Source organism: Perissodus microlepis, chromosome 5 (genome assembly GCF_051167445.1).
Source record: "Perissodus microlepis isolate ML-2025 ecotype Zambia chromosome 5, ASM5116744v1, whole genome shotgun sequence".
Taxonomy (NCBI): domain Eukaryota; kingdom Metazoa; phylum Chordata; class Actinopteri; order Cichliformes; family Cichlidae; genus Perissodus; species Perissodus microlepis.
Genome location: NC_140465.1, coordinates 14,188,933 through 14,213,963, shown reverse-complemented (window position 1 = coordinate 14,213,963; position 25,031 = coordinate 14,188,933). Strand labels below are relative to the sequence as shown.

The following is a 25,031-nucleotide window of genomic DNA, read 5'->3' as shown; positions in this document are numbered from 1 at the left end:
ACATGACTGACGAAGACAGGCAGGGGCCAATCCATCAGCCCTAACGATTTTAGATGATTACACCATGCACCCCTGCTTTTTCTGTCCACTTCCTCCTATAGCCAGTCTCTTGTTGCTTTATCTCCTCTATGTTTTGCAATGTATTCTAGGCTAAAAATACCAAGAATTCCGCCTTACTGCTCGCGGCATGAGAACATGTGCAGCCATTTAAATGTCAAAAAAGTCAGCATGGTTCATTTGTGCAGTTTATCATCAGTAAAGAAATCTCAAAGCCTGTGGCAAAGTGTGGGAACCTTTCTTGCAAAGAGATGTTTACAGGCACTACAGTGAAAAGATCAACATCTTAACAACAGAAAGAAGGGAAAAAAAGGGAAATAATGGAGGACACTGGGATTCAAATGACATAATAGGCCATCTAGTCTTTGAAACATAGAAACAGTTTCAAATAAATAACTACTGACACTTAAAAGCAGATTCACTCATATTTTCTATATTAAGTTGAAAAGGCTCTATAATAATACATTATACAATATATAAGATATTTCCTATTTTCCAAATACAGGGCCTGTGACAATGAGCAGTACACCCGGGGCAACATGACTTATGACAAATGCTTACCAACATATTGTAGAGAGAGCAGCGAAAGTCAATATTTGAAATAAAAGGTTAGGAAAGTACCAGGAGAGACAAGGAAATTCAAACTTCTCAGTCAAAAACATCTGAATATGTATGCGTGACTGCATACACACAAAGCCTTGCACACCTACCCTTATTGAATTCAAGGTAACTGTGACAAATGCTACTTTTAATATTACCAGATCTTTAACTAGAAACGTAACTGTAATACTCTATATGTGATTAACAAAAGCCCTGAAGAGGATCTGTGACGTGCTCTTATGCTCAGCTGTGTGTCCTCAACCCTGCATAATGAACGCTTTAATTTCAGCTGAAAATCAAAGGGCAGCAGGATACACTGGGATCCCCCATCCCACACTGAACACAGTTTGAAACCAGGAAACAGAGAGCAGGTGATAGAGATGTGGAGCCAAAAATGAGGTTGGCTTTCTGACAGCCGAGATCCAAGTTTTGAGTTGGGTAGGACAAATAGAAAGAGAGAGAGGTTGGGGGTATTAACTTAAGGGAGGATTTAAGTTGATTGCAGTACCATTGCTTGTTTTTATTAATCCCCATCTGTTTTGATTACTGAAACATGTGCCTGCAGCTGGGGATTAACAGTACAAACCAATGCAAGAAGCTGTTATGTGGTTCATAGGACTGATGCACTGATACAACACTTATATCAGATACTGATCAGACAGCTGGACCGGGCATTTGTAACAACACAACACTCTATGGGGCTGACCTAGAGTACTGTGCAAGAGGGTTGAGCTACCCCTAATTTCTTTATTTTATTTCCAAGGAGCCAGACTTTCTTGTAATTTTGAAAGTGGTCTTGGCAATAGCTTGCAGAAGTTTCTCTTTGGAGACTGGCTGCTTTTTCACTCATTTTCAGTCCAATTCTTGTACCTGACCATTTTCAAAGCCACTTAACACCGACCTATGAATCATATAATATAAAAAGGCTCCTAACTCGAAAGATGAACCAGTGTTGTTTTCATAAAACGGATAACTTAGCAAGGACGTGGCTGTCAAAAGGCCATTTTTTTAAGGATAGCAAAACGGGAAGAAAATGTTGAGGTATGCCAAATTGCACAATAACTAGACTAACTAGACCAAAGGGTCTGATGGAGTGATGAATCCAAATGTGAAAAGTTTTAGTTCTAATTGTTAGTATGTACAAAGGAGGTCAGGAGACAGCCATCTGTAAAACATAGTTGAGCTTCTGTCATGGTTTGGGGCTGCATGGGTCAGCGGTGTTGGAGATCTTGTCAAAATTGGTGAAATTATTATAAATTCAGAAAAGGAACACCAGATTTTGAGACAAGATGCAGTATCATCAGGATACCATCTGACTGACAACAGCCATTTCCATTTCTCAAACACACTGCCAGTGTAGTAAAAGCATACATGGAAGGACTATTCCTGAAGAGTGCTTAAAGAAATTACCAGAAAGCTTGGTTAAGAGAGGTCAGTCTGTATTTAAGAGTAGAGGTGATCGTGCCAAATACTGATTTTCAAGTTCATTAGAATTATATAAACTCTGTTTTACCTTATATATACCATATTTCCATGCATGTTGATACACATTTCCTTAAATTATTGCACCTATTTTCCAAGCAAAATATTAAACAATATATTTTTAAGAAAGGTGACTTAAGAGTTTTGCACAGCGCTTTATTTAATTCATTTCTATATTTAATAGGTTACTCATCAGAAAAAAGTGCACCAATAGACATGGGTCAGGGAAGTAACACTGAGTATTTCGCACATGCTACGCTAGAGCAGGGCGATATGACCAAAAATATTTATCACGATATACATTTGAAAATTTGGGATAACGATATAACTGACGATATAATTGACACTAGACAAAATACTTTACAACTCCACAATTTTATTAGTGGAAAAAAAAACATCAATGTATTTTCACTTTTCACAAGCAGCTGTTTTTTTTATGTGCATTAAAGTTATATAATATAAAAAATTAACAGTGCAAATGGAAATTCCTTGCTGACAGTTTAACCAAAAGGCATTTCCAGTGGAAATTGGCCAACATATCCTCAGAATAACCATGTATAATATCCACAAAAGTTAAAAAGAGGTTAAACACACACAATACGGTAATATTATGTTGAAGCACAGTATGTATCACTCCGCGAGACTCCTGCCTACGATAGCCGTAATGCTCCGACAATCCATCAAGCAGTGCGGGTTCGTAGCTTAGCAAAGTCGTACTGAAACATTTGACAGATTTTCGAGCGCGGTGTACGACATAAAATCGTTTCGAGGTCAATAAACACAACCAGAATTCATACATAAGGCACACGGGATTATAAGGGGCACTGTCGATTTTCAGAAAAATCAAAGGATTGATTTTAAGTGTGCCGTATTTTCCAAACAACACGGTAATAACGACGGCTCGCAAGCATGCTCTACCAAAAATATTGCTTTGTTGTGTATCTGACAGACGAAAGCTAAACCAGTTCCACACCACTGAAGTTGCAGCATTTTTACAAACCAATTCTGGTTCATCCGTTTCATTCAACGATCCGCTTTCGTCCTTCTACTTCTCCGTCGCCGCCATGCTTTTTCCGCCATGTGCGTATGAAAACAAAGGCACTGCGCATGTGCATTTTACCCATATTCTATCGCGATATTTCATTTTCTTATCGTTGCCCAACATTATACCGGTATTACCGTGAACGGTATGATATGGCCCAGCCCTATGCTACGCCACAAGTTCTGGTTTTTTTTGTAGTTTGTAACTGACTAGGTGATTTCCAACAAACAATGGTCAAGTGAGTTGGCCACAATAAAAGAAGTGTGCTTTCCATTTCACCTTCGCTCTCTCTTTCTCTGTTACCATTTTGGATGTTGCTATATTCGATTTTACACTTGTTAGGAAGATTTTATAGCACTTGCAGTAGCATTAGTAAGCCATCAGCTTCATTACACTCATCTATACCTGTCTCTCTGTCCAGCTACACTCCATGTGTGTACAGAGGGGTACACAGGGGTAAAATGGAAAGCAGAGAAAGAGAAGAGAGACACTAGCAAGAGCGTTTAGGACAGCAAAATGCAAGCGCAAAAACTTTGATCAACATCAAAAGTACAATTTGTTTGTGTGTACCATTGTTTGGTATTATTTTGATCATAAAAAGCAGTTCAGTACATTTATACCATTGCATGTACCTGTTACATATGCTTTGTGAAGTTTGAAAAAAAGTTTAATTTGAGCCTGACGCTGCTTGAAAGATAAAAGAATGATTTCCAGTCTTTACCTCACAGTGAGAAACAAAGCTTGTTAATGTACACTGGAGCTGTATCAGTATTCAGTATTGGCATGAACCTAAAGCCAAGGTATCTGCACTGATACTGCAACAGACCAAGCATCCTAAAGTGCTGGGATAACTGTGTCACTGAAGACCCCTGAAGGAAATAAATGTGACATATATAAATAACAAGTCATTTAAATACACATTTGATTATTTTGCATTTACTGAATGTTTTTGCAAATTCAGGACAGGTAAATTGATGACTAATGTTTAAGACTAATACTAATGGTTTTACATCAGTGACCGCCCCGATCATGGTCAAAATATGAGCAAGGAAGGTTCCAAAAAAACAAAAAACAAACACAAAACGTGTGTAGAGAAAGGTACAGAAGCGCATCAAATTTTCTGTGTTTCCATTAAAAAAAAAAAAAATTTAATCCGATTCACAAAGCACACACATGAACCCGGTGGTGGATTATTAATAGCGAATCAAAAACTTTGTTTCCATAGTGACTGTTTGAGTCCATTATGGAAAGTGTCTCTTGTTGTTACCAAGACAACAATCCAGCAAAGGCAAATGAATGTGGCAAACAGCTGAGTGATGCATTGAGCTGGTGATCTCTCCATAAACAAACTCAGCCCCAAACCGGGGGCAGGTGGAGAACTGGAGGGATGACAATGAGAGGGTTGAAAGGATTTTCATGTATGTGGCTGTCAACCAGGCTCAGCTGGTTATATATATATGTATTCTTCATGTTATGATTAGGTTTTGAATATGTTTCTACTTATGTCAACTCGTGACACAAAAGGAGCAAGGGGAGGTTTTATAAACTCACAAAACCAGCTAGCTTTCACCTTGTATTAGGTTTCATCTAAGTTCACAGAACTTAATCCAAAACTAACAAGGATGTGGGTGTATGGAAAACGCGCTTTAAGCAAGACACCTTGGACAAACATCCTGTCTTATGACACTCGGCATCCATGCTTAACGAGCTTATAACCAGGAGTTATTCTAGGCATTAAGTGTTACAAGTATCTATGCATGCACAAAACAGTATAGGCTTAAAGGGGAAAAATGGGATCCAAATTGCTACAGTAATTTTGGGAAAATATTTCATAGTGGGAAAGACAGTGGGACTATTTGGACAGGAGGACGATCTCAACCCCAGCATGACCTCTGAAAGGCAGAAACAGTCTTGATGTCAGAATAAATTATATTATTATAAAAGCCAAATCACATCAAGATTTGACTAGCGTACTGTGTGCAGCTACAACAGTGGGATTCCTGCATACTAGCACATATAGTGTAGCTGCGCTTAAGATACGTCAGGAATGATTCAAGTTTCTATAAATGACAAACAGCGGGGTTGCCATTCAAAAATCAAGCATGACCATTTGAGATAAAGTGATAATCACAATCACACCCATGTGAATAAATCCTAAACTTAATGTTTGTGATTTATATGCTATGTTTTGCAGGATTTAAACATCTCATGCTATGATTTATTCATGAAAGAAGCCACTTTCACATTTTTTGTCCCATGAAATAACAAAAGCAAGAAAGTATAAATCAATTTAACATTATGTTCTATGGGAACAAAAAAAAAAACAAACTAGGTCACATTCACAAGTGAATCACACTAAGACATATTAAGTCATATAACACAGGCACACACGCACACACACACTTTGAGAGATTACACAGAAAACAGATCATTAATAAGGAGACAAGCACAAATCTGCAGCCAGCTGAACGCAGGACGCTACATCCAAAAATATTTCAGCGATATAGCAATCTTGTCTGCAAGTACTGATAATACTGAATGTAGGCAAAGACTGCTGGTGGTTTGACGAAAAACAGCTTAAATAGTTTTCAGAGCAGCCAATCCTCCTTCATAGTGTTTCACACTCACCAGCGACACAGACGTAAAAACACAGTGACAGACTAAGAAGTGAGAATCCAAGTCTGTTACATATTTTTATGTGTCACTAGTCTCATATAATGACATATGTGCTGGAATAAACAAAGACACTCAGCTATGCAGTTTGACTTTATGCTTTCTTAAACAGTGAGCCACACATTTACAGAATCACAGAATCACTGTTACGTAAAACATGTTTCCCAGTTAAACAGTATATTACAGGGGAATAGAGAATGAAGTGTTCTTCATTTGGCTGTTCAGCAATATAAAATAGTGATAATTTGTTGAGAGGTCCTTTGGCTTAACAATCTTATAATATAAGAATAAGAATAATCAAAGTAGATCAATAGATTACTTCAGTATTAATGCTGATCCTTCTCAGGAGTATCATTTTGGCCTTTCGTCGACACTACATTAAACAGGTTTAAATTTACGAGGCTGTGTGTTTATCTTGTGTACTGACTAAGAAATACACTTCTTTAAGAGGTCTAACATTGTATTCATTTGCACACAAGCAGCAGCTGATCAGCATCTCAGTGTAATGCTTTGTGGCAGGATTTTTGACACTGCACCAGAGAGGTAGAAAAACAGGATACTGGTGACACGGCAGTGTTCCTCATACATAGACTTTACTTGGGCAGATTGCCAAGGTATACTGAAAACCTCCAAAGCATATTTGATGACCCATTTTTTTAAATCAGTCTGAGAGAACAATAACATCTGTTACAGGGTTTGTCATACATCCATTTATTTATTCAGCTGCTGATAACCATATAGACTATATACGCAGCAGATAAATGTAGCCACTGACCCTGACAAGTGAAGACAAACTGTGGGAGACTAGATGCTGGGTAAAAAAACAAATACAAGTAAAAATCAGTGTCACACACAAGTAATTGTGAGGTCATTAGCTAAATTCACGGGCTTTGATCAGATGATTCTTCTGAAAATAAGTCCATGTTTGAGTAGATATAATACTTCAAAGAGAAAAAGGCAGGTGAAACAAAAGGTGGAACACAAAACTAAAAACCTGACATTCACAAGAGCGCCCAGCATGAAGTTGGCTTGCAAAAGGCAGCCCTTTTAGGCGGATGGTTGCATAACACCGCGTATGGGTGCATCATTTGCCTATTCGATACATTCACGGCTGAGTGCCCTTTACCAACTATGGTTTATACATTCTTCAAGCAGCAACACTTACTAGGTAATTACATGTATAATGGTTTTTAAAAAATGAAATTTAGTGTCAAGTATATATTTCTGGATTTTGTCCATGTGAGACAAGTGAATAGACAGGCATTAAAGAGCACACCATTTTTGCACTTCATGGTTCTGCAATGTCTTCTAGAGTGTGACAAAGACATCTCGCAAACCAACAGTACGAAGGATTTCAACACTGTGGCAAAGACACACTTACGTGCCCAGGACATCTTTGAAGTCATACTTCTCCTTTATGTCCGTGGTCTTCTTTTTCCAGGCATGACAGTCCTCATCCAGCGGCATCTTCTTGTTGTGACGCTCAGAAACAATGCTAGTGAGGAAAAAGGGGGATAAGGAGAAAATATTCATAAATATCGGCATTTAACTGCCATAAATACTTCACTGATAGTTCAGGGCTCACATCTCTTATGCTTTTTATTGCAAATCTATTTTTTACCCTTATCAGTTGGATTAAACATTTCATATCCAAATGTAGGTCACATTACTATGTGAGCATTATTTCACTGTGTTGGGAATATATTAGTTGTTTAGCTGATTTATTAGGGTGTGTATAAGCCAGGTGGGCGTCTGTTAAGCCACTTTTCCACTAGAATCCACATGACTCATCTCAACTTGGTTTTTAGGTTTTTCCATTAGGTGATAGTACCTTATACCAAGTACTTTTTAGTACCTACTAGACCAGGTTTCCAATCGAGCCAAGTCAAGTTGTGATGTCAACAGACTCCGTGCCACTGATTGGTCAAGGAGTGACGGTACTGGATGAGTTATGAGACCGACTCCTTCACAAGAATCATACCCGCCATTTTTTTTATCCTGGCAACGAGGGAAATGGCTACACACAACGCCCGCCACCTTCTCTGGCCCTCTTCTTTCACACTGAGTATGACAAAAAGTCATAGACCAAGCAGCAGGTATACCATCACCTCAATGTCCTCCACTGTATGGTGTGTTTGTGTCTCATACAAATGAGATCACAGAACTTTCTACAGCGCCTTTCAAAAACTAACCATACTGAGTTGCAACTACAGGCAAACCATTGCAACACTTTGTTACAGCAACAGCTGCATGTTTCTGTTGCGTTTTCACACAGTCAACATTGTATGGCATAGGACTCTAAGCACAGGGCCAGGAGAGATTTGGTCATTTACACAAAAACACTGGTAAATATCTGGTCACAGTTGCTTGTGTGCTGGTGATTCCTTTTAAGTGGTTGTAACATGTAGTATATGCAGCGCTATAAAGCTTCAAAATGGCAAACAATAAAGTTCACTTCCAACTATATAGAGATGTTGTGAAGTTACGTCAGTGCAGCCATGTGCAATAAAATTTATAATCAGCAAAAGAGGAATTCATTGCAGACAGGGCCAAAAGCCAAGTCTAGTATCTGCCAGGTTAATAAGTAAACCAAACAGTGACCTGAAGCAGTTCAGTTGCTGCTGTATGTCCTAAGTACATAACTTCAAGTGCTTAACTTCTTACCACTGCAGTTGTGTCAGAGCTGCATACAACTCTGGTTGTATTATGGATCCAGATAACATATAAATTTGTCATCCTCACGCAATGTTTTTTTTCACAGAGCTGCAAAGCTGTGTTGACAAGTCCAACTTTAAGATGAGCCCCTCTGAAGAAGCACATTGTTATGAAGAACTGAAACTCAGATGTTTATGCTTATGAAATGTGTGTTTATCTATTTAAAGTTGAGCATCAGGCAAGTTAGGTGAACTCAAATAAAGTCAAACAAAATTAGATTCACACTCATATACCCGGCCAAGGTATTAAGCCCTCCATAAATACCCTTCTACCATTAAAAAGTTATAAATGCAGCTCTCATTGAAACGATGTTTGTTTCTTCCTGTTTTCTTCTCACTTCATTTTTCACACCAGAAGTTAACTTTCAGATGTTTGTCCTCACCACACTTTGAAGAGTGGGAGGGATCACAGAGGACCCTGCTGTCACAGCTATCATAATCTAAACCTAGAAAGTGCCTCAAGATCTCGAAGACTAAAATAGCCCTGTTCATATCAGCATGCCTCACTCCTCCTCTGTTCCTGCTGCCTGCCTGGCAACTTCACAGTCTGTCTATATGGGATGATATAACATATTGTTCTGGACTGGGCCAGTGTTGTTCTGCTAAAGGCGATATAACAGCGCAGTTAATCATCTTCCAATTAGTTCAGAATCAGCTCATTTTAATGCCGAGAGGCACTGTAGCCATATAAACAAGGCGAGGCTTAACACTGCAGTTATCTCAGAACAAATGGTCATGGCCTCTTCTAGCTGCAGGCACTGATTGGTGTACACGCACAGTAGCATGAATTCAAAGATTATTTTTTTTCCCACGTGTGTCCAGGGGTTTTCACATGATCACACACATACAGACGCACACAGACAGGCGCAGCGACAGTCGTGTTACCTTCACTAATGCCAGAAGTTGGCTTCATACATGTCGCCATGGAAACCCAAAGGCGCTGCTATGGTATCTGAGCGTCTAAATTGCTTTAGTGTCTAATGGCAGGTGGCAGCTAAGCTGGAAATCATTCTGGTTACTTTGACGGCTGGCTGCGGTGTGTTACGTTTAGCTTGAATATATCAAAATAGCCTGCTCAGACATAAAGTGCACATATATGCACAGGAAGAACTGTTTAATTTTAATCTACAGAGTAATTCTCAGTGCTAATTTTTGTATGTGTTCATGTTCAACTTCCGATATAATCTAAGGAACAAACCAACCAAATGAGCCTGTCGGAACAAAGCTTACCGTTAACATTTAAATACATATGAGTCATTCTACACCACATCATTTGGTGTGCTATTTAGAGAAGATGAAGTAAAAAGGAAGTGTCTCTAAATTAAACATGAAAACCAGCATGCAAAGTGAGGATAGTTGTATAAGGAAGTCCAGTTAACCATGCGTAAATACTTTACTGATAAATCTGATGTTGCACAGCCTGTAGTCCTGTAACTACTGTGAAGAATCAACAAATAATAAAAGAGCAGACTAACTGAATTCCCATGTGTATGCTCACCACCTGTCTCTTTCTGTGGAAACTGTGGATTCATTTAGCAATTTTTACTTTAATGTTTTCCTTACAAAATAACCTGGAGTAACTTCAAGTCAGGACCTTGAACCTACACTGCCAAAACAATTACTTAAAGTTGATATGTTGCAATCATTTCTACCACCATAGTTGTTTCTTGGCCCCAACCACAGAAGCTTTGCATGATTCACTATTCAAAATAATCATTGTCTATCGCATTGTAGGATTTGGTGCAGCCCCTCAGTTTGTCCGCATTCCAAAGCACAAAGTTATTGCTCCACTACCTTTAAGCCAAAACTCTTCTGATTGACTACCTGCTGCAAACAGAAGGTCTGAGCTGTTGAGATGATAACTCTCTTTTATTTACAACATACAGACCCAAGAGTAATCTGAAGTCTGAGCTTTTGGTTCACATGGATCGTTTGTACACGTGCTTTTTGAAAGTCTGGCATTTAACAGTATAATATTATATAAGAAATATTTATTTATTTAAATATATATAAAAGATATATTTTATGAGAACTATGCAACTACACAGTCATGACCCCTTGATTGTAAAGATGTTCGTTTTCTGTATACAAAATGGTTGGGTTGCATAATAAAAAGCTACAGTAAAACATGACTTCCATTAAGAGACTAAACAATGAATTAAACCACTGAAAATAAAACTCTTCACAGTTCTGAAAGGCTTTGTATTTTTTAATCCCCCTAACTGCATAAGAGCAAAAGACTTTTGAGAACATGAAGCCAGAGGAAGAGTGAAAACACCTCTCGCATGCTGCTTGTTTGTAGCATCTCACCTTGCTCATATGGAAATTCATGTTAATTCATGCACTGAGAAGAAGTGACATTGAACATCAAAGTCATTTTTAATCCATATATGTGTCAACCTTTTGTTGCCAGTGGTTGCATTTTCTAAAGGTAGCATTACGCAGCAAATGCCAACATGCACCTAAACCTCCTTCACAGCACTTTTATATCAAAACAACACATTTCAAGCCACTGGAGTTTAATCCAGTCAGACATGAGCAAGGGTGTCTGTTGTTTTTTTTTTTTTAATTAAAAAAAAAAACAGGCAAATGCTATAAACAGCAGATTAAGGTTCATGTTTCACACACGCAAGGGCAGAAAAGGCCAAAGCTTAAATATGTGGAAGAGTAGAGGAAAGATACATGCATGGTATTGTATGAGCATAAAGCGGATAAAAAAAAAAAGCCCTTCAACATCCACGGATGGCATGACTTTGGCCAGTGGGACACGATAAGCTGCTCAACTGAGTAAATAAGCAACAGGACTGAAGAAGCTGGAGGTTGGAAAAATGCACAATATCATAGTCACATTCCCTGAGAAGTAGGTGACATGCAGCATTCACCCCCTGTTGAAGAATTAGAGAGAGTCGCTGTACTCACTGGTTTCCCATTCCTGTGATGCGCAGTGGACAGAAGAAACACACACACAAACACACACACACACACGACGACAGTTAAATGTGACAAAATGGCACGTGCGAAAAAGCTCTGTCCGGCCCTGCTAAACCGTCTCTCACACTCACAGACACACAAACACACACATGAACACACCACAAAATGAATGCAAAAGACTGAAAAAAAGAGGAAGTAGAAAAAGTTAAATTAACATTTAAGGAGACAGAGCTCTGCAAATAACTTATTTGGCTTGTGTCTCTATAACGATGCAGATAAACTCCAAATTGGTTCTGTTTATTATTCTTCTGTTTTTTTTAAAGAATAAAAACTGATTTTGGCTCAGCTTAATCACTATTATTCCATACTTCTCCACACCATCTATGGCAAACTGAGGGGAAAATATGCTGCCAAGTATGAACAAAAAGTCAAAGACATGTCCAAGGAATGCATTCCTGTTAAAGCAGACAGAGTTCACTGAAAGCTCACTACACTAGTGCAAAGAGATGATCTTTCAGTGATTTTAAAACCTTCAGATCAGTCTGGCTATGTTTTTGAATCAAATTTCATAATCCTACCCCCAACATGTTTGGTTATTTATCTTGATATCTTTATTATCTCTTTGGAAAACTAGTGTTTTTGTTTTTGAGGAATCTAGTTTTTTTGTTTCTGAGAATGTTGCGCACACTGACAAGGACGAAAGACACAAGGGGGGAAAGCAGCTGCTGTCAAAACAAACTAACAAACTCCATTCACATATTTCATACAACAACAACAAGTTTCATTAGGTCAAACACTTGACAAAGACCTCCACAGATGTGGGCAAGCTCTTTTTCCACAGGGTGCCAAGTGGAACATATTTAGAAGCATAAACACAGACAGTGAAAGAGAAGAAAGAAGAGCCAGTTTGTGTTTCCCAGAGTCAGAAAGCAGCTGTCAACTGAACGCCATGGAGCCCATCCATACCTGCATATCAATCAACCGACCTGCACCCATCTGCTTGCATGGCAAACACATTGAGATTTTTCTAACAGCAGTGTTGATTGGTCATCTGCTGTCAGTGACGCACACCAAATCTCCTCTTAAGGCCAGCTTATCAATGATAAGAGGACTTCTTAGTAGAAGAGGTGAGGAGGTGTGTGAAGTGTTAAGAAAGTGAGAGACGGTGTGTAAAGAAAGCCACAGAGAAACAGAAAGCAAATAAACGACAGAGACAGATGGGGTTAAACTCAAACTGCTTTAAGGACTTCCCGGGGAAGACGTACAGTGTGATGTGTTTTTACTGATGAAATCATTACAGTATTTCTGATTTACAGATTAATAACAGGGATCCTTCTGGCCTAACGCTTTTTGTAGACATACCATAAGTTAAACTTGAGCCATTTAGATAGATATCTACCTGTATATGGTTTCAGTGAAAGAAGAAGAGGATAAAAAGCGATCACTTCAGTCTCTAGTATATTCCATGTCAGCATCTGATCTTCGAAACAGCAGCTTTAGTTACACCGAGGTCCTCTCGGAGTGAATGGGAGGATATAACGTGACCCCGGCTGCTGTTTATGCTTCAGCAGCCTAAAACGCTGAAAACGAGTTATTTTTAAAAGTCGTTAAATCTCACTTCAGCTGTTATAAACACATTCCTTCTACGGAAAAGTCCTTACAGGCGAGGTAAATGCAACCAAAGTGCCCGTTAACGACAGCTTACCTCACAGAGAGCTCAGTGGGGGAGAGCAGCTGTCCAAACCCTGACGAGAAATCGCGCTCAAGCGCCTATCTGCTCTTTGTCGGAAGGGGTGGGAGTCAAAATGAAAGTTAACGCAGTGTCTCCCTCCTACCTGAAAATGTGCTGTCACGAAGGTCCGGTGTCTCTGCCTGGAGCCCGCCTGCTGTCTCGCCTACTCTGAGCGCTCGCGCTGAATCTGCACGCGCCAACCTCCACCAGCAGGGTTCCTCCTGACGTCACCTCAGGGCAAGGACGGACACAGTGAAGCGGACCAATCACCGCTCTAGCAGTGTTGCGCATAGGTGAACGGCTCTGTCGCACCGACTGTAGCTGCCTCCTCCCTCTTTCCCTCCCCTCACTCGTGACTCCCACACCTGTAATAAAATGCTTGGAGGCGAGAACACCTGTATCGACGTGCTGTTTCGATAGTGGCTGTAATAAACACAATGTGTCATGGTTTTTATGACGTTAACAGCCAAGGTGCTGTGGTTAACAGACTTCCAGGTGTAGGCTAGTTAGGTATTATAAGCTCTAATAAGTTTAGATAAATACTTGTGACATGCACACGCTGAGTGGTGTAGCCGCTTTTATTGGCCTGCTGTCACATAGAAGTGCGACAGTGTCGCAATAAAATAATCGTTATGTTTGATCAAACGAGGATTGCTTTTTTTTGCTAGACATGAGCAGGAGCGTGTTTCAAAGGGGGTATGGGGTGTCACTACCCCGCCTAAAATATAATATACCCCACCCCCATCAAAGCCACTGAACTAGAGTGATGTTAATCATAAAATCCCTAACACCATCGGATGGGATGATCTGATATCATCGTGTTGGTGTTGCTCCCAGATCATCATGAAAATGTTGTTCCAGGTTCAACATCGCAAGTGACCAATCACATTGTTGTGACGTTATTCTTTTGCGCGCCAAGCCATTCGTACATTTATGAAATTCCAATGTTGCAAGGACAATATCAATTCTGCTTACCGTTTATTAAAGGGTTATGGTTAGGGTTAGGGTCAGGGTCCGTTGATCGGCGGACAGAGGCGGTTTCTCGCAGCTTAAGTACAGTTTTTGGTTTTAAGGCGTTTTTTCCCGAAGTCGCAAAAGTATGACATCACAACATTCTGATTGGTCACTTGTAATGTTGATCCTGGAACAACATTTAGTATGATGATCTGGGAACAACACCAACACGATGATATCAGATCGTGCCCATCGCATGGCACCACATATAGGACTAGTAGGAATGTTACTTACATTTAGTCAAGTATTCTACTCCAGTTTACTGGGCATGTTGCTTACAGTAAGTAAAAACTCATGAGTTTTAAAATTTTCTTCCAACTCTTCTGCCTGTTGTTTCATGAAACAATAAAATCAGTGACAAACCTAATTTTTAAAACTGAAGCCAAAAATAAATAAACCCATACAATTTTTTTTTCAGTACCATGTGCATACACTCTGTCCTGTGCAGACACCTCTAAGCTGAAATTGTGCAGTGTCAGCTTGTACAGGTGTAGTGCTCCATCTAGTGGATTACATAACCTCAAACAGGTCAAGATCATCGCAAGCTTAAAGTGGTCTTCTTGGAACTGAAACACGTGTGCTAACACACAGGATGTTGTGTATCAGTTTATTTGAACCTTTTTTTAATCATTGTACCCTGTGAGTGTACCCTTGTGAGTAGTCCATCCCTTTATGTTTGACAATGGAATCATAAAACGCTGTTAAATTGCTCTTCAGCACCATCTAAGCTTGCATCCTGACAAAGAGCCACTGGTTTTAAATTATCTGAAGTGTCTTGAAGTTCTCACTCATTGCAGATGTCAGGTGTAAATTTGCATTTAAATGTAGTTTTCTCTCTGCTGATACAAAGCTTAGACCTATATTGTTGGATGGGGGATTTAAACATTAAAATAGGATATTATATGACTTGTTATAAAGGGTTCATAATTTCCATGCCATAGCAGAAATAGTACATGTATAACTCGTAATTTTAATAAAGAAAGGTTACAGCCAATGCAGTGGTCCAGTGTGCTACCAGTGGCGTCATCAAGGGAAAACCCTAACGTCTCCCAATATGTTTTTTTAAACATACAACGTTTTGCTATTATGTAAAGAAACAAGAAACAAATAATAAATATTTCTTTTTAGATTTTAGAAATTTTATTTGACTTCTAATTTGATGCCTGTTTTGTTAAAAAAAAATAGTATTTTGTTTCGTTATTCATTTTATTTGTATTTTTATGTATTTATTCGTTTTATTTATTCATTCATTTTTTATTTCAGTTTTTAAACATCTACATTTGTAATTAAACAGGTCACACGTCCTCAGTGGCTTCTACGCTTTGTATTCTTCTCTCAATGGGTAGAAGCGTGAATTAAGGTACTTTAGGTGAACAGTTGTGCCACTGTCCCCTGAAACGCATACAAAGCGTCTCTGCGGTGAAGGTGCTTCTTGTTGTGACTCCAGGCACTAGGTGGCGCTGTGTCACAAACTGAGCGCTGCTTTCCCCCCTCTCACCTCATCATCGGCAGTGAGCGACCAGTTGCCTAGTGACGAAAAAACTGTCCAGCACGGCTGATTTCCTGCGTTTCCAAAATCTCGTCGCTGGCGCTGACCTAGGGGGAAGTTTTTTCTCCCAGCAGATTTGTTTGCGGCGCATTCACAGCAGGATGCGGGACTGAATAGAGCCGTTACGCTTGACGGGAGCGGGTCCTGTAAACTTTTGGCGTTTCGGGCCTCGTAATGAAGCGTTTTGAGGAATGATGAATAATTACACTTTCATCAGGGTCGTTGGGAAAGGGAGCTATGGGGAGGTGAACTTGGTGAAACACAAAACAGACCGTAAACAGGTGAGAAACAGAGAGCGGTTGTAAGTGGAAACAAACCCCAGATATGTTAAAATAAGCACGCCTTTCAACCACATGCTAAACGTTTTCGTAGAGACCCTAAAGCCCTGCTAAGTACTGCTAGCACAAAGTTAGCATAAGTCCTGTAAAGTCTCACGGACTGAGTTAAGGTTTTATACCCACTGAAAACCAGTGTTTCTGCTAACTTTGGCATTATAACAACAGCTTAAGCTTGTTGACCACTGTGTTGATAATATTTCTATACTCTATTATTGCGTCTGACAGACGTGAAGTAGTCCATTCATAACTGACTTATAAATCAGAACTCTTTGCTCCTATAACTCAGCTTTTCATTGCACAATTTATTTTCTTTCACGATGAAGCATATATGAAATCACCTCCTGCAACACGATTTTTGTGGGCCAAAGTTTGTATGTACATGAATATTTGTAATGATTTCTGTGAGATATGCTTTGCCAGTTACAATTAGAGTACCATGTGTAACTCCAGAACTTTGTTTTATTTGGATTAAACTATCTTCTGATATTTTTGTTTGTTTGTGGTACAACTTGTCATATTTGCTCGATCCAGCGTGACAGATGGATGCAATTAGCATTTTCTGCCGTTTTGTGACCAAGAATTTCATGTTAAAATTCATTCTCTCAGCATTATTTTGGAATAGAACCATATCTCATTCAGAAAGTTATTTTATTGTGTGTTGAAATATGTATGTAAATAAGTTTACAAGACTAATCTTCTTTTTCTTTCTTTTTTTCATATTTTAACTAGCCAATACTCAGACATTTATTTATTAATTTTTCCGTAATTACAGACCCGTTATGAAATACCAGTGAAATTTTCAGGCATGTCTTTAATAGTTTCCGAGATATTCATATTCAAACATTTCCTCAGATTTCAATGTGAGGAACAAGGTCTGAAAGTGGCTGATCCATCCATCCTATTTATTTTTCACATATGTCACAGTGGGAGCTGGGCATTATTCAAGATGTCATAGGGGAAGCAGCAGTATGGCACCTTCTAGCAGTGAGATGACAGAGCTACCCGTTGTACCATTGTGGGTTGGCCTTTTAAAAATATAAAAATTTTCAATGCATCTTCTAATAAACTTGTATGCATTCATATAGTTTAGTTTTTGTTTTTTAATGTATTTTTTCATAACAACTATTGACCAGTGTACTTCATTAAAGGTGTTCCCAGGCTGCTAGTCTATAGAGGAACAAAGGCATAGACTTGTAAAATCTATTCAAAGTGCATAGTTTTTGTTTTTCAGCACACGTGTTTGTGTTTCTTGTAGTATGTTATAAAGAGATTGAATTTGACCACCTCCTCCAAACGTGAACGACGTGCTGCGGAGCAGGAGGCGCAGCTGCTGTCTCAACTGCGCCATCCCAACATTGTGACTTACAAGGAGTCCTGGGAAGGAGATGACTGCCAGCTGTACATTGTGATGGGTTTCTGTGAAGGTGGAGACCTCTATCACAGGCTTAAACAACAAAAAGGAGAGCTGTTACCTGAGAGGCAGGTGGTGGAGTGGTTTGTCCAGATAGCCATGGCATTGCAGGTGAGTTCTGCATCAGTTTATGCATTTTTTTCCATCATTTATTCACATAAAGCGACAGTCACTCTCTTATTTCTCTTATTTTGTATATCAGTACCTACATGAGAGGAACATTCTTCATCGGGACCTTAAAACGCAGAATATCTTCCTGACGAAAACCAACATCATTAAAGTGGGGGACCTTGGCATTGCCCGAGTACTGGAGAACCAGAATGATATGGCCAGCACACTCATAGGAACCCCATACTACATGAGTCCTGAACTCTTCTCTAATAAACCTTATAACCACAAGGTATTTTGGATATCTGTTTAAAATGACTCCTTGTCTTTGAAGTTATATAAGCAGGATAAAGGACTGGGATGACTTATTAAACACAAATGTGTAGTATATGGAGTCAAACACATCAGCTAGGAGGCAGCAACTCTCAGGGCTTCATCAAAGGGCACATTAGCACATGCATAAATAGGATTGCCTTGATTGTTGTTCCCAGGCCGTTGGTGCATAGAGGAGTTGTTCTCTAAGCAGGACAAAGACATAGACTTTAGTAGCTATTAAAAGTTTTCTGTTTCAATGCAGAAGGAAAGCTTTGGCAGTGCACAGAGACAGTGTGCCAGGATGATCACATAAGAGATGAACTATCAGGTTTCTTTCCCACAGAAGTGAAACAGTGCTAGCGCTCTGCCAAATAGGTTATGGCACCAAACTGTATGTGTAACTTTAGCTTCCCTGATGTAGTGTTTTATTGGCTCATTACATGTTAGCACACTGTGCAGTATAACCAAGGAATGTATCCACTAATACTGGCCCACATTAGGGCAAAATGTTATGTAGCTGAGGTATCCAGCTTATAAATGAAATAAACTGCAAGTAGTAATGTAGACAAGTTAACAAGTACTTGTGCTTTGAGTACTTAATTTAAAGGTCACATTATGCCAGGTACAAAGTCATGAAGTCCGCTCTCATGAATGATGCTCCCATAGACTTTGTATGATAATGATGCATACATCTTTTTATGGGTTGAATTTTTCTGTCTGTAGTCAGATGTCTGGGCCCTGGGCTGCTGTGTATATGAGATGTCTACACTGAAACACGCCTTCAATGCCAAGGACATGAACTCACTGGTGTATCGTATTGTAGAGGGAAAGGTGAGCTTTACATTTTAACATATTTATGTTTTTAAAAAAATGATTATTCATTTTTTACTCGTATTTTCTTTAGGTAAAGTATTGTAAGTTACAGTATCTATCCATCTATCTTTGTCTGGGTTACGATCTGGAACACCCGCCAGTCTGCCACAGGGCTAACACAGTGAAGCATACAACTGTTTACACTCACATTCACACCTATGGTCAATTTAGAATCACTTGTTAACCTAGCCCATGCATGTCTTTGGACTCCAGGAGGAAGCTGGAATATCTGAAGAGAACCCACACAGACATGGAGGAGAACATGCGAACTCCTTACTGAATAAATCCATTTTGATATATTATATTAAAATAATATCTATATGTTATGTGACTGTCACTTAAGCTCACTTGTTTACAAGCCCAGACTGTGGTTTCTGTGTGACTGATAGGTGTCTTCAACCATTTGGATTTGTTTTTTAATAATTAACACTTGCCCCATGTGGTTTATTCTGAACGGTGATAATTGTCTTCTGGGTTTCTAAACAGCTTCCACAGATGCCCAGTAAGTATGAGCCCCAGCTTGGAGATTTAATCAAAAGCATGCTGTCTAAGAGACCTGAAGACAGGCCCGATGTCAAACTCATTCTCCGGCAGCCCTACATAAAACGACAAATTGCCATGTTCCTTGAGGCAACAAAAGAGTAAGTTCCCTCTAAGTCATTGTAATGAAAAAAAATCAAAAATGGTGTTTTGAAATTTTCTTTGTATGTTTTTATAACCTGATCATTTCTGCCCCTCTCTTTGTGCAGTGATGTGTTTGTTCTTAAAGGCTTATTATGTGTCTTGATTTTCACTTCCCCAGAAAAACTGCCAAGTCACGAAAAAGACCTGTTGGTGGCAGTGGTGATTGTAGGACCAGCAGTGTGTCACCTGTGATGTCATGTCAGCCAAAGCCTGAGAGGCTGGCTCCCAGTCCACAACCTGAACCTCGTGCCAGGGTAAAGCGGGTAAGTTAAGGATGAATACTAATACTGATTTACCTTAATAAAATGAATCCTATGACTTATATTATTTTTATTTACACAGTGGTAGACTGATGGAAGCCTACACATATCAGTGTGTAATGGTAATGATACTCAGTCAATCCTTTCTTTTGAGTTTTCTTATTTTCACTCATCTGCGCTCATTAAAAAACTCACCCCTTTGTGGAAAGTATTTGTTTTCTACTTGGATATAGCTGCTACATAGAAAGAAAACTCCTATTAAACTTTTTGTGATTAAGTTAAAGATGTTCATATAAACAAGGAACCCTCTGTGATTGTTGTTTTTGTTGTTAAACTCAGAAAGACGACAAATCGCAACACTTTAAAGGCCGGAACGGTGTGGTAGACAGCACTCCCATCCAGACGCCTCCGCCATTCAAACCCTCTTCACCTGATGCTCTCAGAGCATCCCTGCTTACTGTTAGCAACATTGATATTGATATCCCAGTGCAGCAGGACAATGACCTGATACAGAGACAGGTGCAGAAGCCCTGGCCTGTCGTGTCACATCACCGGGCAGCTAATGAACCTCTCACGCACAATGTGAGCAAAGACAGCAAGGTGAGAGGGAAACCAGATGCCTCTTCCGCGCCTTCGCCACTAAAGCCCCCTCTGAAGTCTGTATCACGTGTTTGCAGCACGAGAGAAGACGAAGGGAGGGTAGCCAGTGACTTGTCTGACTTTCAGCGACAGGCCAAATCAAACCCTGGGGACAAGTTATCTATCTCGGGGGAGAAAAAGATTTCAGATATGGACGATAAGGATGACACCATGGAGTTACTTAAAAAAGCTGATCCACAGGACCCAAATCTAGAAAACGAGGTTCTAGAAGCAGATGCAGACAATAAGAACAACACTGTGACTCTTTTCAAGCATGCTCCAGCACACCTACCTACCTCAGACATCCAAGTAAGTGTCCTAAAGTACCTTCTTTTGATGTTTTCATCTGAAGTGTTCGGTGTTTGTTTTATTTGTTCAATTGTATCTCTGTAGGAAAGCCTAGAATCTACTGAAAAGCTGTTAGAGCCACTCCCTCCACCACTGGTGAGTGCTAAATAATGCAGATATAGTATAGAACACGTTGCCTCGTGTTAATGCAATTGTATTTGTGTTTTTTCAGGAACCCGTTAAGGAAGAATCTCCCTTACAAGCCAGTAAGCCAGATCGAGCTGCTACATGTCTAACTCCTCTGTACCTATCATCAGAACCATCTATATCACAGCAGCACAGAGGAAAGCACACAAGACAGAAACATGAGGACCAGGACAAGGTAAAGACTGATACAGGAGTGATGTTGCTGAAATCATTATCGTTCTAATGATATTTTAAAGGAAGGGCAAGACAAAAAAGAATGTGCTGCTGATCTTCTTTCACTGACCTTTCACTGACTCTCCAGTGAGCAAATTTCATTTAGCATTTGTTTTGGTTAAGATCTGTTCCTAACCACTTTCTATCGCAGTGCTAGCCAGCCAGCATGCGTGACAGTAACAAAGGAGTGAGTTAGGCTAATTAAAGCAGTTGTTGCATCTTGTTTTGTCCTTTCAGTCCAAGGTGGCCGCTCTTAGACCTTTACCTCAGCTTCCTGTTGATACTGTAGCTGTGGAGGGGAAAAAGAGGAGCAGGAGGAACTCGGAGACCAAGAAAGCTGATGTGACTGTGACCTCAGAATCAGTTAGCTCCCATAATGATGGACTTTTACCAGCACCACAGGTGAGGGCATTCCCCTAAAACCACAGCTTTTAATTTCTGAACATTTGCTTTGCCTAAGACATAACGTTTTTGAGAGAGATAACAGATCATCTATATCTGCATTTTTTAATCTTCTACATCTTAGAAACAAATGTCAGCAAGAGTAAAGAGAACAGTGTCAAAACAGGAGCAAGGCCAAGGCTATACTCAAACTTTGATATTTTATTATTTTCTTATTACAATATGATGACGTCAGCCTGTTATGGCATCATTTGACGTTGTAGGGCGTCGTATTGGAAAAAATAGAAAATATGTTGTTCAGCTCCATTTCATATGTTACATTATTCAGTATAATTTCTTGAAAGTTTTTCTTCAAGGTCAATCTTTACTTTGGGTGCTAACAATGAAAGTCAAGGTCAAATGTTTAGCTGATCTATCTAGCTGATCCCAAGGCCTAGAATGTTGTTGTAAAGTTTGAAGATGATCTATAATAAATTTTGGGTAACAGTTTTTACTGATTTTCACCAAAATGAAATCACCTCGAACTGTGAATGCTAGTCTGCTAACCAACAGATAGACAGACAGGCAGACAAACAAATAGATCCAATTACATACTTGCTGTCTGTGGGGGCAGAAAGGTTATTTCTGTTTTAATTCTTGTCATGTTTCATAGTTTATGCAATATTGTTCTATCAAATTTTATTTTTAGGATCGTCCCCTCTCTGCAAGAGAGAGAAGAAGACTGAGGCAGTCCCAAGAGAGTGCCAGACAACCATGTACGATACTCGAAACTCAAAGTGGAGCATTTTGTTGCAAAACAAACAAAAGGATTTACAGAAATTAATATTTGTTTCTACATTTCTGTCTCTGATTAGTTTTCTGTCTTCCCCAGGTGTTAGTGCTGTACGGAGGGCATCTTATGATGTCACGTCCACCAAGGCTGAGCACGACAGTGCCCCATTTACTCGATCTGTGTCTGCCTCTTTTGCAGAGTCCAATAGTAAGGTACAGACACGCCACCCACTGTGACAGTGCATTGACTTTACTGTTCATTTGTAAGCTACATTACATACTGACTGTGGCACTGGCCTGACTGAGAGTGACCCACTGCAAATTCTGCCTATTGTGAGGCTAATCTGATCCTGTCGTACTGAGTCTGAAACACAGATCTGTGTTGTATCAGCAGGATAAGCTGCTGGAGCAAAAATCAGATGAAGATGAATGCAGCTCATCCACAAGTTCCACAGAGCGTTCAGAAGGAGACTGCAGGGAAAGGTAAGAGCATACGGCAGTAGAATTGAGTGCAACTTAGCTGAATTATAAAACTGAACCAAAACCTAAATTTTCTTAAACGTGTGTTTATAATCCATGTTTTGTGGTCTCTGCAGAAAGACTGAATCCAGCGACATGCACGACTTAGTTAATATGATGACTCAGACTTTGAGAATGGATGTTGGAGATGGTGTAAGCGAGGGGGACAGAGGCAGATTTGGCTCTACCGCACTGCCAGAGTTTAAACTGAACAGGAAGTACAGGGATACCCTGTTGCTTCATGGGAAGGCTCGAGAGGAAGCGGAGAACTTGTCACTCGGTCAAATAGGTTAGATGCTTTGTTCAAACCCTTTGCAATATGTCAGTCTTTATGAAACTCCATTGTGTTAAATATGTATGTCACTTCAGAAGGCTCTCCATCTGGTCCGGCCAAAATAAGAAGAGCCATAGAACGTCTGAGAACAGATGTGGTGAAGGGCCTGGGGGTCAAGCTGTTGGACAAAGTGCTGGAAGTGATGGAGGAGGAGGATGACGCTAAAAGAGAAGTGGGTAAAACACATCCAATATCAAGATAAAATTACATGGATAGGTCCAGGTTTAATAAACCATATAGTAGTGGAGAGGAGAAAAACATTATTATACCAATCTTCTTGATTTTAAATAAATCAAGAACAACATCTAAACAAGTGCAGGCCTCACTTCTCTCAGTTCATGCTGAGTTCAAGCTTATGGGAGAGCTCCAAAGAGAAAACCACTGCTGACTAAAAAGACCACAAAGGCTCATCTCACATTTAATAATTTTTAATTCTGCTTTCTACCAGAAAATCCTGAAGGAGAATGGGTGGTGATCCATTTGTGCCCTGAAGCTCAAGTATACCAGCAGGTCTATATAGCTCAAAAACCCCCAAATGAAAATTTTGGAGTGGCCTAGTCAAAGTCTGGACTTAAATATGATTGAGATCCTGTGGCATTACCTTAAACAGTATGTTCATGCTGGAAAACCCTCCACTGTGGCTGAATTAAAATAATTCTGCAAAGAAGAGTGGGTCAAAATTCTTCCAGTTTTGTGAAAGACTTACTGTCAGTTTTCACTTGATAGCAGTTCTTGCTGCCAAGGGTGGCACAATTAGTTATTAGTTTTAGGTTTTTCACACAGGGCCAAGTAGGTTTGGGTAGCTTTTTTCCTACATGAAAATATAATCCAAAAACCATATTTTGCATTTACTTGGATTATCTTTGTCAGATATTGGAATTTGATGTTGCTAAACATGAAAGTATGACAAATATGGAAAAAACTAAGAAATCAGGAAAGAGGTGAATACTTTTTCATGGCCTCGTACATTCAGAATATCTAATGAGACTAACAAATTTGCCATTAAAACACCACTCGTGATCATGTACAGATAAACATGCCAGTTCACAGTAAACTGACCCCACTTGTCTTCCTTTTTTTTTTTTTTTTAGCTGTGCCTTCGCAACCTGATGGGAGATGAGAAGTACCAAGCCTATGCTGTGATGGTGAGGCAGCTGAAATTCTTCGAGGATATGGCCTTTAAGATTTAAAAAGCACTATATATGAAAGCTTACATGTTTTTCACAATCGTCTGTGTGGAAAACCCGAATTAAGGTGGAGCAACAAGTCTTAAATGATGACGCACATCAAGATGGTCTTTGCGAGAAATATACCAGCATTCATGTTTAAACATGGACTGAATTGAAAACTGCTCAAAGGCATTTTTTTCCTGCCACTACCAACATGATTGTTTGGGACTGTTACATTTTTTTCCGGACAACATGCAAGATCTCACTTCTGACTGCAGGTTTTGTCATGGGACTGTCATACAGATATAATCTTATTGTGTAAATCACATGTAAATGAAGTTAATTTCTTTCTCTTTTTTTAAAACTTAATTTCAGTATAAACACAAAATGTGAAAGCATCTAAGGATTTTCCAGATCCCTATGCAAATATTTCTGTCATGTTTAAGCACGCTCTGTCTTTCCATTTGCTGTAGAGGAATATCACCTTATTTATAATGCAAGCCAGAATTTCTAGAATGGTTTCATCTGTTGAGGACACTAAATCTTCCCCCTACTGCTCAATTGTATTTTCTTATAGCCAAAATAATGTAAATTAGATGTAGATATTAACATGTGAACAATTTCTAATAAATCCTTAATGTATTTCTTGTTTATTTTTCTTGTTCTTGTTTCTTGTTTTATGTTGAAAGCCAGAATAAAACATTTA

The 25,031-nt window shown here is 39.4% G+C and overlaps 2 protein-coding genes across 12 annotated transcripts in view; one reads left to right on the top strand and one right to left on the bottom strand.

Annotated features, from left to right (window-relative positions):
* Nucleotides 1–13,460, bottom strand: part of camk1b (calcium/calmodulin-dependent protein kinase Ib) — a 40,808-nt gene extending 27,348 nt beyond the window's left edge. The window contains exons 1-4 of one of the 9 annotated variants that reach the window (XM_084928049.1): nucleotides 13,205–13,328; nucleotides 12,899–13,079; nucleotides 11,488–11,678; nucleotides 7,236–7,349 (exon numbers count right to left, since the gene is read on the bottom strand). In XM_084928049.1, coding sequence (XP_084784175.1) covers nucleotides 7,236–7,349; nucleotides 11,488–11,498 — 125 coding nt within the window. In that variant the 5' untranslated portion in view covers nucleotides 11,499–11,678; nucleotides 12,899–13,079; nucleotides 13,205–13,328. The other 8 variants (XM_084928050.1, XM_084928053.1, XM_084928052.1 and 5 more) reach the window with 8 other exon arrangements.
* Nucleotides 13,461–15,778: 2,318 nt separating this feature from the next.
* nek4 (NIMA-related kinase 4) lies at nucleotides 15,779–24,978 on the top strand. 3 transcript variants are annotated; one of them, XM_084928043.1, is made up of 16 exons: nucleotides 15,779–16,075; nucleotides 17,388–17,654; nucleotides 17,746–17,943; nucleotides 18,690–18,797; nucleotides 19,326–19,480; nucleotides 19,642–19,786; nucleotides 20,123–20,731; nucleotides 20,816–20,866; nucleotides 20,943–21,092; nucleotides 21,368–21,532; nucleotides 22,221–22,287; nucleotides 22,404–22,516; nucleotides 22,698–22,786; nucleotides 22,900–23,111; nucleotides 23,192–23,328; nucleotides 24,248–24,978. In XM_084928043.1, the coding sequence occupies exons 1-16, from the start codon at nucleotides 15,986–15,988 to the stop codon at nucleotides 24,344–24,346; spliced, it is 2,655 nt and encodes an 884-aa protein (XP_084784169.1). In that variant the 5' UTR covers nucleotides 15,779–15,985; the 3' UTR covers nucleotides 24,347–24,978. The 3 variants fall into 3 exon arrangements, with proteins under 3 accessions (XP_084784169.1, XP_084784170.1, XP_084784168.1); XM_084928044.1 differs by having other exon boundaries at nucleotides 22,695–22,786; nucleotides 23,195–23,328; XM_084928042.1 differs by having other exon boundaries at nucleotides 22,695–22,786.
* Nucleotides 24,979–25,031: the final 53 nt, after the last annotated feature.